Source organism: Pristis pectinata, chromosome 10 (assembly GCF_009764475.1).
Source record: "Pristis pectinata isolate sPriPec2 chromosome 10, sPriPec2.1.pri, whole genome shotgun sequence".
NCBI classification, from domain to species: domain Eukaryota; kingdom Metazoa; phylum Chordata; class Chondrichthyes; order Rhinopristiformes; family Pristidae; genus Pristis; species Pristis pectinata.
Window position 1 is genome coordinate 52,204,371 of NC_067414.1, and position 13,206 is coordinate 52,217,576.

Consider the following 13,206-nt stretch of genomic DNA (forward strand, 5'->3'; position numbering starts at 1 on the left):
GAATGGAGGGATATAGACCATAATTTAATTCAGCATTAATGTCAGCACAGACATCGTGGGCCAAAGGGCCTGTTCCTGTGCTGTACTCTTCTATATGCTATGATAGAGGTTGGGATGCAAATGGATACAAACTAACCCAGGTAGCTTTTATAAGGTGGTGCTTCAAATAAAATAGTTATGATTATTTAACTTTTCCGGGTACAAGTATAACTGAGATCAAATATTGTTCCACTTTTCTTCCAACAGCAAAGAATCTACCAAAAGCCTATAAAACAGCCTTACAGGTCTGAACATCAATTTTCAATGAAGGCGTTTGGCAGAATCCTAAAGAGATGCACTCACCAATTATTCAGTAAGTGGAGGATTTTGATCACAAAGATATCAATGTCATTGGGTCAGATTTGCTAATATTGAAATGATCTATAACTCAGTACTGATCCAGTAATATTATCATTACATTCTACCATTGTACGATGAAGGTTGTAACACAGTACAGCATTATTTCTGTTTGTTCATTAAAATAACATCACCTATATCACAAACAGTTCAGACCTTTCCATTAATGAGAGAGAAACATGTTCAATATACCTCCTTGAGCTTCCGTGGTGGTTGCTGATGTTGAAGTAGTTGTGGGGGTTGTCTGTGCAGGGGGGGTTGTCTGTGCAGGGGGGGTTGTCTGTGCAGTACTTTGTATGGGTGTTGTTACGATGGGTGTGAGGTCACAAAATTCCCTTTCTTTTGGGTAGCCCCTGATGCAGTCACAGGTCTGGTTTGTTATAGTTTTTTCACTGCAAGACTGGTATGTTCTACAAAAAGTCAAGTTCCAAGTAAATTCGCCAGTGCATGTGCATTGAACTTCGTTGTTGACTAATTTACAGACTAGAGAAGGAAAAAGCAAAAGTAAAACATTAAAACTACAAATTACTGGCAAAGGGCACAGTAGAGTTGTATTCCCCTATCATTTGGTGATGAAGCCACAATATAGAAAACACAGCTCATATATCAATGCCCAATAATTACTCTAGTGATACCTTGTGAACTAAATATCATGATTTATAAATTCTATCTTAACAAAAAATACTTTGAAAATGTAACAAAAGATTATTGCCCAGAAACCAATCTCTACCTGGTAGTATTTTTTACATTGTATAGTCGAGACAACAAGTAAAACTCTGCCTCCAAAAGTCAGTTAATGGAACTGAATATGAAGGACAGTACAATGCCCAACTACTTCCAAACAAGAGGCTCAGCAGTACAATTTAAGCTTGAAGTAAGCTATTTCACCATTGCTCTCAACATTGTGAAACTTTTCCAGCCAACATGGACAGAATGGGCCAAATATGCTGTAGGTTTCCATGATTCTATCATGCTTTATGTGAACATATCTTACATATAATGTCTAATTTTAATGTAGAGATCACTCTCTCAACAGTTGATCTTGACAGAATGCAGATCAGATAATTTGGTTTAGAGGTCATCTCTTATTTACTATCCCTCCCTAGTTCCATTGAACATTAAGGGACTTCTAGCACACCTACCATTGTTACTCTCTCATCAGCAAGAGCATCAATTTGACGGAAATTCATCCCAATTGAGTGTTACTTTGTTTTCTGTCAAATTGGGTTGAGACAGGCCACACTGATTTTTTTAATTATCATTACCTTTTGCATTGGATTTGACCAAAGTATGCCAATTTGGCAAAAGATAATGTTTAGCTTCATCAGTCTGCTCTCAGGCTTAAATAGTGGGCAAATACCACTGATATGAGACATAATCTGGTTATCACATATTTGCACAAGTGATTATCATGGTATCCTTATCCAAAATGATTGGCTGCACATTCGTCAAAGTCTGTCTTGACACAATTCAAAAGTACCTATACACTGCTTGACACCAATGATATTATGACCAGCAGAGATTTTCATTTCATCATTCTAGGTGAATGCATGTGATTTGAATGCATGCAGGTACTGGTGGCACGAGAACAGCTGTTAACTTAAGTCTTGCTTGACTAACGTTAGCTCTGCTTATCCTCCCTAGCTTTGTCATACTGCATACATTCAGCTAATCTACTGTATTTATCTCAGATGGAATATGTTTCCTTAACCACTAAGGAACTGGACATCAGACATTCAGCCAGGAAGAATTCAAAGCCCAGTGTGGCATTTATTTTACCAGAAATAATGAAGCAAATGTGAATATTATCATAAGAAAATGAACCTACAGTCACATTGTGGTTATGTTATTGAACTAGCATCTAGAGATCTGGACCATAGATCCAAATGCATGGGTTTGCATCCTATCATGGCACTTAAATTCAAGTTTTAAAAGCTATGGAATATGAAACAGTGTCACTAATGGTAAATAAAATAATTCTGGAAATTACTGAAGTATTTTATTAAAATAAAAACTCATCTGGTTACTTAATGCTCTCCGGGAAGGAAATCTTCCAATCTGCCCTGGTATGGCCTACATGTGATTCTAGACTGCTCTTAGTTAAAGAGCCAATTAGAGTTGGATTCATTTAAAACATTCTTCACTCTACACAATGCACACTTTATATGCACACCATTAGTTTAAAAAAAGAAAAAGAAGTTAGTTTGTTCTTAAATTCTTTAATAACTTCATGAGGTTATTAAGGAGGTGGATTGAAGTTTGTTCTCATTGTGTAACCCTAGTAATGATCAGATTTCCACAGATGGGATAAACATATCCCTTGCTAAACAACTCCTGGCCACTAGATGGAGGAACATGTTTGATTTTGAAATCAATGAAAATTTATCTGAAAATGGATACGACTCTTTATTGGCCACTTTACCCTGTTGCTAAAAGCTAAAATTATCTCCTTTGGTGTAAATGCAGCATGTTTATACAAAATATGCCTATCACTATAATGTTTAGTTTGTCAAACGATAAGTTTTATGAAGTGTGGTTATTGTGTTTGATGATTTGAATATGTAACATCTTTTGCAGTTTTTTTCCCTTTCATTTCCCTTCTTCCCTGAAGGTAATTGACTCTCACCACAGGACTGCACTTAAGACACAAGAAATCTAATACTTTATTGATAAACCTCATCTCTGTCATAAGACCACATAGTAATTCCTGGCTGGCAATTTGATGTGTGGCACCCCAGCAAGCCTGATTCATTCCTCACAGAATGCCAGTGTGATTTTCATAGCTGACACTGATAAGGGATTGGGAGCTGGTTTCTCCTCATGTTTGCCTGTAATGTAGCAGTGTTGGACTTTCAGTTTCTAATTAACTCACCACTGACTAGCATTGATCGAGAAGGGTCGATTTTTGGCCATATATTCAGGCACAAACAATTCTCTTAGATTGTCAGATGGGAAAGTGCAACTGGAAGGTTCTATAATGATACATTATCTATAATAATGATTAACGTTAAGGAACCAAGTGTATCGAACTAACATTTACTGGTGATACAAAGATAGATGGGAAAAGGAGTTGTGAGAAAGACACAAATGCCCATAAATTGGATTTCACCTATTCTTGATACATTACATGGGTGCCCTTTTAGTGCTATCAGATATACAGCCTGAACAAAAAGAATTTCAAAGTGAAATTTACCTTTTAAAATAATCATTCGAGTGGTTGCACCCATATCCTTTTGTTAAACTCCTGCCTGTTCACTTCCCAAAGGCAGCTGACTCATCATTCCCACTCTGGCTACTGGGAAGCTTGTCAGAGCCCTAATGTGCATCTTCTTGGCAGACATGGGGCAATAGCCCTGAGGTGGGACAAAATCAGAGGTGGGGTGGGTGGAACATAAAGAAGAAAGAGAGTGATTGGAGACACTGCTTGTGATAGTCTGGCCCAATGGACTGCCTTGCAATAAGTGGTCCTATGTCTGTGCAAGGTATAGGATAATGATGGTGCGGGTGGTCCATCACTGAGATGCATAACACAGAAATGCTGCGATCTTTAACAGTAATCTCTTTGGAGAAAATCACAATGCAACAAAATTATTGCAGCAAAGCATGCAGCAAACCATTAATTCCACAGAGGGAACATTTTAACTTGCATATAGATGCTGACCTGCTGTAGGGTGGGCTTCTTGTTGGATGTGAGTGCAAAGCAAAAGCCATAGGTAGTGACTTTTAGAGCTAATTTCTAACATAACTGAATGTGCAGACATTACACTAAAAATAACAATGCACTTACTTTGCGATCAGAAATTGCTACTTCATTTTCCCAATGGGCAGGACTTACATTGGTACTGGACGCAAACATGTAAAGCAGATTTTATGCATCATTTGCACATATAAAAAACAACTGTGATGCACTCCCATGACTAAAGAAAAAGTTGGGAAAGGATCATAAACAGGTTAATTGAGTGAGGAAAGTTATGGCAAATGGAGTAGAATATGGAGAAATGCTAGATTATCCTCTGTGGAATAGCAGAAAATTTTTTAAATGCTGTGAGAATAATGAATACTGCAGCTCAGAGACATTTTGCAGCATGCTATTAGCAGTAATATACTGACTGAAGATTGGGTAACAGGCACAAAACAGGGATAAGTGAATCATTTTCTGAGTGGGAGGCTGTGACAAATTGGGTATCATAGGGTTCGGTGCTAGGGCCCCAAATGTTCTCAATCTAAATCAATCATTTGAATGCATCCAAGCTTGCTGATGATATAAAGTTAGGCGACAGTTTGAGCTGTGAGGAGGATGTAGAGAGGTATCAGGGAGATGTAGACAAGTGAACGGTCATGGATGTGGCAAATGGAATACCATGTGGAAAAATGTGAGACTGCGGTAGAAAAAAATGAAAAGGCCGAGTATGTTTTTAAATGGTGGGAGATTGAAAGATGTTGGTGATAGAAGCAGCTGGGTCTCCTTTTACACGTATCATTGGAAGTTAACATACAGATACAGCAAGCTATTAGGAAGAAATGCGGTATGTTCACCTTTTAATTGCAAGAGGATTTAAATACTTGAGTAGGGATGTCTTGCTCAAATTATAAAGTGCACTGGTAAGGCTGCATCTGGAATATGGTCTCCTGACCCAAGGAAGTTTAGAGACAATAAAGGGAGTTCAGTGTAGGTTGATTCCTGGAATGTTGGTTTTGTTTTATAGGGAAAGACTAAACAGAACTGGGCCTATACTTTGAATGAGAAAAAATCTCATTGATTTGGACAAAATTCTCATGGGGCTTGACAGAGTGGATATGGAGATAAAATTTCCTTTGACTAAGGTGTCTAGAGCCAGGGGTTACAGTCTCAAAATATGAGATTGGCCATTCAGGATAGAGATGAGATGACATTTTGTCACCCAGAGGGGAGTAAGTCATTGAAAATCATTACCAAGAGGGCTATAGAGACTCAGTTACTCAGTATATTCAACACAGCAACTGATTGATTTTTAGACTTAAGGAAATCAAAGATTATGGGTTGGTGCAGGTAAGTACCAATGAAATGGAAGATCAGCCACTATTCATATGAATGGTGGAGCAGATGTGATGAACCAAACAGCCTAGAATATAGAACATAGAAGATGTTGTTGCTGGACCAATTATACTAATAATTAAATGCCTAACTAAACTAATCCCTTCTGCCTACACAATGTCCAGTTCCCTCCATTCCCTGCACATTCATGTGTCTAAGACCCTCTTAAACGCCTCTATTATATTTGCCTCCACCACCACCCCTGGCAGCACATTCCAGGCACCCACCACTCTCTGTGTAAAAATTTGCCCTGCACATCTCCTTTGAACTTACCCCCCTCAACTTAAATGCATGCCCTCTAGTATTAGATATTTTGACCCTGGGGAAAAGATACCCGTTGTCTATCTATGCCTCTCATAATCTTATAAGCCTCTGTCAGGTCTCCCCTCAGCCTCCACTGCTCCAGAGAAAACAACCAATGTTTGTCCAACCTCTCCTTATAGCACATGCCCTCTAATCTAGGCTGAATCCTGGTAAACTTCTTCTGCACCCTCCCCAAAGCCTCCACATCCTTTCTATAATGGGGCAACCAGAATTGAATGCAATACTCCAGATACAGCCTAACTAGAGTTTTATAAAGCTGCAACATAACTTTCTGACTCTTGAACTCAATACCTCAACTAATAAATGCAAGCATGCCATATGCCTTCTTTACCACCTTATCAACCTGTGCAGGCACTTGCAGGGAACTATGGACTTGGACCCCAAGATCCCTCTGTACATCAATACTGTTAAGGGTCTTGCCATTAACTGTGTACTGTCCCTTTACATTTGATCTCCCAAAGTGCAACAGCTCACATTTGGCCAGCTTAAACTCCATTTGCCATTTTTCCACCCATATCAGCAAGTGATGTATATCCCACTGTATCATTTGGCAATCCTCTACACTATCCAGAATGCCACCAATCTTTGTATCATTTGTGAACTTACTAACCCACACATTTACATTTTCATCCAGGTCATTTACGTATATCACAAACAGCAGAGGTCACAGTATGGATCCCTGCAAAACACCACTAGTCACAGACCTCCAACCAGAATAGGTCACATCGACCACTACCCTTTGTCTTCCATGGGCAACCCAATTTTGAATCCAAACGGTCAAGTCACTGTGGATCCCATGCATCTTAATCTTCTGGATGAGCCTCCCATGAGGGACCTTGTCAAACGCCTTACTAAAATCCATGTAGACAACATCCACAACACCACCTTCATGAATCGCCCTCATCATCTCCTCGAAAAACTCAATCAAGTTAGTAAGACTCTACTTGCCCCACCCAAAGCCATGCTGACTGTCCTTGTTAGGCCATAGTTTTCCAAATGCTCATAAATCCTATCCCTAATAATCCTCTCCAAGCCTACTTCTGCTTTTATTTTTCTTATGTGTCCTTATATTGAACAAAAGAATGTTGGCATGCAGTTACAGCAAAGGAAAAGGAATGAAATCTTTATGGCAAGGGTAGTATCATTGAGAAATAAGGAGGTCTTGCTTCAAGTGTACAGGGTGTTAGTAAGACCATACCTGGAACTGTTTGGTTTCCTTACTTAAGAACAGATATACTTGACTGAGAGGCAGACAGAGAATGTTCACTACTTTGACTTCAATTATAGCAGAACTATTTTATGAAGGAGGACTTAACATATTGGACCTATACTACCTAGAGTTTGAGAAGTGTTCCTGTTGAAATATACAAGATCCTGAGTGGCTTGACAGAGTCGATGCTAAGAGGATGCTTCCTCCAATGGGTGCAGCTAGAACCATGGGGTGTTGTCACAGGATAAGAAGTTACCCATTTAAGAGTGATATAAGGAAGAATTTTTTCTTACAAACAATTCTTATTTCTTGGAATTCTCTATCCTGAGAGCTGTAGAGGCAGAGTCATTCTGTATATTCAGTGCTGAGAGATATAGACTTTAAAAAGTCTACTGTTCTTCATAAAGTTTATTGTGTATAAAATTATGAGGGACATAGATAGGGTGATGTGCATAGTCTTTTCCCAGGGTTGGGGAATCAAGAACTAGAGGGCATAGGTTTGAGGTGAGAGGGGAGAGGTTTAATAGGAACCTGAGGGGCAACTTTTTCACCCAGAGAGTGGTCAGTATGTGGAATGAGCTGCCAGAGGAAGTGGTTGAGGCAGGTACATTAACAACATGTAAAAGGTACTTGTACAGATACATGGACAGGAAAGGTTTAGAGGGATATGAGCCAAACATGGGCAACTGGAATGAGCTTAGATTGGAATCTTGGTTGGTATGGACCATTTGGGCCGAAGGGCCTGTTTCCATGCTGTATGAATCTATTACTTTAAGGGTAAGTTATAGAGATCAAACAGAAAAGGAGCAGACAAATGGTGAGATCAACCATAACCTTGAATGGTGGAGCAGGCTTGAGGGGTTGCCTATCTTCCTTGTACTCCCATCTCTTATGGGCTAAGTTCTCTGAAGTTTCACCTAAATTCTCTGAAGTTTCACAAAAAAGAGTAAGCCCTGCACTATTTCACTTGACGGGACTGTTTTGTTCTTGGATCTTTCAGAAGTAGTGCTCTGCTTTGAATGTTGCTAGAGGTCCCCTTGGCCTGGATGAGAAATGGAAAAGCACAGGAGTGAGACTGAACACCACCAGTTACTGTGGGGGGAGAAGGGCAATAGGGAGAGGTGGAAGCCTACTCCTTGTGAGTATAAGACACAGAGCATTCCTCCTGTTCTGGCCATCATCCAACAGAACTTCTAGAGCTGCAACCAACAGCACTTTCTCTTTTGGCTATTACCTGTGCCATGCTGCTATATTCCAACCATGGCTCTCTACATCTACAGTGTAACTGAGTGCTGGGATCCCATGTAACCACTCAATTCCAACTGTAACAAACTGAGAAATGTTTGTTTTCCTGCAGTTACTACCAAAATTTTGTGCTAAATCCTTATTAGCACTGAACCCCTTTAGCATTTGCTTCAGTTTTTAGCCAAAATAGCACCGAGAGTTTCCCAGCAACATTAGATTTAATGTTACGATATCACATTTGATGATATGTTAATTTTGAGATCACATGAAATGCAATATATTTGCAAAAGTCATATTTTGCACAAGGTTACTGATATATTTTATCCATACTCACCCGTTGTAGGAGTGATGCTAGTAATATTAACAATATCATTTCCAACGTATATTCCAAACGGATAGGTTACATTATTCAGGAGCATTTGCAGTGTTTCCATAGACAGGCCATTGTTAGGTATGCTTACTTCAATGTCTATATCATATGCAGTTTGTTGATTGACTACCATTTAGCAAACAAAGGAAAAAATTAGCTCAATAAAAAAAACAATAAATGATCACATTAATAAATGTGGAAACCAATTCTGAGAACATTCAAGAATATTCAAAACAAGCTATTCGGGTGCTTTTGTTTGAAATGGAACATCTGTACAAGGGAAAGTAGCATGTGGTGTTAATTTGCATATTATAACTTAAAAGCATATACCAAGATGATGTGTAGTTTTGCCCCACAAGCTTTAGACTCATTTTCTATAGCTGAGCTAGAAGGCTCTGTCATACAAATAATCAATGGATAGTCTACTGGAATGTTCTCTAAAAGATAATCTCTCTTCACCAGAGATCGCAAGATTGTAGCAGTCTTTAAGGCAACTTCATGGCAATTAGGGGCATGGCTCAGCACAAAGACACATTGGGAAACACAGAGGAAGACTTGATTGCCATATTTGGAGTCAATAGTACACAGCAAGTTTTCTCAGAATATATACATTTGGAGATATTGGGCCTGTTCCCAGGATAGCAGGTGTCTAAATGAATGTGGAAGAGAGATAATACTATCCCCTGAGATAAATTAACCCTGCAGACTGGTTTCTTGCCAAGACAATTAATCTCTGCAGGGATGCATGGAGAGGACTCGGGAATGTTGGAAGTAAATGGTCACCAGATGAAATGTGGCAATAAATAGAGTACAAAAGGCCTCTGAAGAGATGTGATTAATAATAACGAAATGATTGATAAAAGCAAAGGATTGTTTTATTATGATTGGATATTAACCAGGGCAGGGGCCTCCAAGGTACATGATTGACACCTGGGGAAAGTGATGTCAAGCATGGTAGTGTAGCGGTTAGCGTAATGCTATTACAGTGCCAGCGACCCAGGCTCAATTCCAGCCACTGTCTGTAAGGAGTTTGTATGTTCTCCCATGTCTGCATGGGTTTCCTCTGGGTGCTTCAGTTTTCTCCCACATTCCAAAGACATACAGGTTAGGAAGTTGTGGGCATGCCATATTGGTGCTGCAAACGTGGCTACACTTGCAGGATGCCCCCAGAACACTCTACGCAAAAAGATGCATTTCACTGTGTGTTTGGATATGCATGTGACTAATAAAGATATCTAAAAAAAAGGTGGCTGATCATGCACCTTCTTGCTTCCTACTGATTAAGAGAGAATAACTGAACCTCTGTACTTTGGTGGAATTATTGTACCATATCTCTAAAATGTGTTTACAAATGTCATGCTTTATACAATTGGAGAGAGTGTGGACTGCAATTATAAGGTGATTGGGCCATTCACTCTGGACAAGTATAGATCAAGTTATAAGTAGTTAGTTGAACTTAAAGAATTTCTTGAAAAATTGACAATAAATGATTGTGATATTTTCCCTGACACAATGAAATTCAGATTTCAGTTAATCCCAAACTTATTTTACTTTCCTCTTATCTGACTAAGAAAATCAGAATTACTTTATTTCAAAAATTAATAGGATTTTTTAAACAAATCTCAGTCATTAATGATAGAGGTTTGGAAATTGTTTCAGAATGTCCTCTTCACTTATAAAGGGATATGACAGGATATCATAATGTCATAATATAATTAATTACTTACCATTTCTTTTTCGTCTGTTGAGGTGGATTTGACTTTTACTGTCTTCTGTTATGGAAGTATCTTCTATCTGAATTTTGACATATTGAGATCATTGAATTATATAAGACTGCTTAAAAATCTTTCAAGCTCAAATTATTAACTCTTTCTTATACTCTGTTAGAATGTTGTCTCAGTTTGGTTCACACACCCAAACGAACAATATTTGTCCTATTACATAATAACAAGCATGATACAATGGAGACAACCTTGACTAGGATTTAAACAAGGTATTGGCAATAAGATTTGCACAGCTGACAGCAGCCAACCACTCTTGTGAGATCAACAACTGCATATAACATTGTTTCCCGATTTTCTGCCTTCCTTCTTCCACATCTAAAACCCTCTGCATTGACTGTATGCAATATGGTAAGGTTTGGTAAGTACTGGACACCTGCAAGACTAACAGGTCATGCATTTTGTGTGGAAAGAACTTATCAGGTATTATTTCAAGTCCCAGTCTAAAAACACGAGCATGAGACTCACAACACTGAACCAAGGGAGTGCTGCACTTTCAGAAGTTTAATCTCTTGAATGGGACAGAGGTCCCATCTGTTCTTCAGGAAGAAGCCTAAGGTCTTATGATACCATTCAAAGAGAAGGCGTATCCAAGAATGCAGAACATTTATGACAGAAGGAGGCCATTCAGCCCATTGTAACAAACAAAGAAGAGCTACCCAACAGAACCCCACCTTGCTTCACTAGGTATGTAGTCCAACAGGTCATGGCTCCTCAAATACACCACAAGCACTGTTCACTGCCTCTACCACCCTTTCAGGCAGTTAAATCTAGACGTCTTCCACTTTCTGGGTGAAAATTAATCTCCCCTTTCATCCTACTGCCATGTCTAGGCCCTTTGGTTTTTGACCATCTGTTAAGGGAAATCGGTCTTTTCCATCTAGGTTCTTCTAATTTTATATACTACAATTAAGTTTCCCCTCAACTTCCTCAGGTCCAAAGAAAGCAACCTAGCCTATCTAATCTTGCCGCACTGATACAATGGTTCCTGTCCTGGCAATGTCCTCAAATCTCCTCTGCACTCTCTCCTATGAAATCACATCCTTCCTATAATGCGGTGACCAGAATTGTACATAGTACTCAAGCTGTGGTCTAATTAACGTTGTATAACCTCTCTGTTCTTATACTCAGTGTCTTAGCTAATAGAGGAAAGCATCCAATACACTTTTTTATCCACATTATTGAGCTGTTTGGCCAACTTTAGGGACCAACAGACACACCATTTACGGTTCCCTTGTTCCTCCACATTGTTCAATATACCCCCATTTATTCTATACCTCCTTTCTTGATTTAACTTCAAATGAATTACTTGCACTTCCCTAGATTAAATTCCATTTGCCATTTTTCTGCTCAACTGACCATATCGTCTTTATCTTCCTGCAGTCTAAAGCTTTTCGCCACACTGTCAAACATATGGCCAGTGTTTGTATTATCTGTAAGCTTCTCTATCATGCTCCATACATTAACTCTAAATCATTAATTATATTACAAAAACAAAAGACCAAGTATTGAGACTGGTGAAACCTCACTGGGTACAGCTTCGGGTCACAAAAATGTGTTTTAAGCAATATTCTTTGCTTCCTGCCACTAAGCCAAATTTGGATCCAATTTGTCACTCTCCTTTGGTTGATGTGAGTTTTTATTTTTTTGACCAGCCTGCCTTGTCATAATCCTTATTAAATCTATGTAGACTATATCAAATGCAGTGTCCTTCTTGATCCTCCTTGTTACCTCAAAAATCAGTCTGATAACACATTTCCTTAACAATTATACCCTTAACAAATGCCCCTGATTAAACTGTGCCTTATTAAGTGAAGGTTTACATTGCCCCTAGAACAGTTTCCAATAACTTGCCCACCATTGAAGTTTAACCAATAGAGCTGTATTTATTTAGTTTATCCCTCCCTCTCTAGTTTAAACAATGATACATCATTAGCATTCCTCCAATCCTCTGGCAACACTGCTACGGGCAGACTGGATTGAAAAGTTGTAGTGGAATCCTCCACAATTTCCTCCCTTGCTACTTTTAAAAGCCTGGGATATCTTTCATCTGGCCCTGGCTATATGTCCATTTTGAAAGATGATAGATCCCTTAATACTTCCTCAAGTTGGCACAGCCTTTTGCTAGACCAAGGAAAGGGTGTTCAAAGACTACAGCATCAAACACAGCACAAAATTGATTGTCTACCATAGTGATCACAGTCCTCCTATATGTTACCGAGATCTGAACCATATAACACATGTTTTTCAAAGCAATGGAAAAATTCCATCAATGCTATCTCTGAAAAATCCTCCAAATTCACTGGAAGGATAAGTGAACCAATGTCAGAGTCCTTTCCTAGGCCAACATCCTCACAATGGTGGCCCGAGTTACACTTAGTCAGATACATTGAGGAGGCCATGTAATTCACATGCCCGACACGAGAATCCCCAAAGAACCACTCGAATAATAGACCTAGGATTCATATCGCCATTGCTTACCAGAACCATCAACTTGTGCCGACATTTTATCCTGCTCTAATATCTATCTAATCCTTCCCTCCCACAGAGCCCTCCATTTCTTTATCATTCATGTATCTATCTAAGAGTCTCTTGGATGTCCCTAATGTACCTGCCCCCACAACCTCTGCCGGCAGTGTGTTCCACGCACCCACCACTCTCTAGTGTAAAAAAACACTTATCTCTGACATCAGTGACTCAATGACTACCGACTAGTGGCTCTGACATCCACCATCATGAAGTGCTTTGAGAGGTTGGTCATGGCACGCATCAACTCCAGCCTACCACACAACCTGGACCCACTGCA

General features: G+C 39.2%; 1 protein-coding gene across 2 annotated transcripts in view; it reads right to left on the minus strand.

Annotated features, from left to right (window-relative positions):
* The window catches only part of LOC127575466 (adhesion G protein-coupled receptor F5-like), a 64,638-nt gene that overhangs the window by 31,857 nt on the left and 19,575 nt on the right, over nucleotides 1–13,206 (minus strand). The window contains exons 3-5 of one of the 2 annotated variants that reach the window (XM_052025361.1): nucleotides 10,347–10,413; nucleotides 8,584–8,745; nucleotides 589–879 (exon numbers count right to left, since the gene is read on the minus strand). In XM_052025361.1, coding sequence (XP_051881321.1) covers nucleotides 589–879; nucleotides 8,584–8,745; nucleotides 10,347–10,413 — 520 coding nt within the window. The remainder of the gene's footprint in view (nucleotides 1–588; nucleotides 880–8,583; nucleotides 8,746–10,346; nucleotides 10,414–13,206) is intronic. The other variant, XM_052025362.1, reaches the window with a different exon arrangement.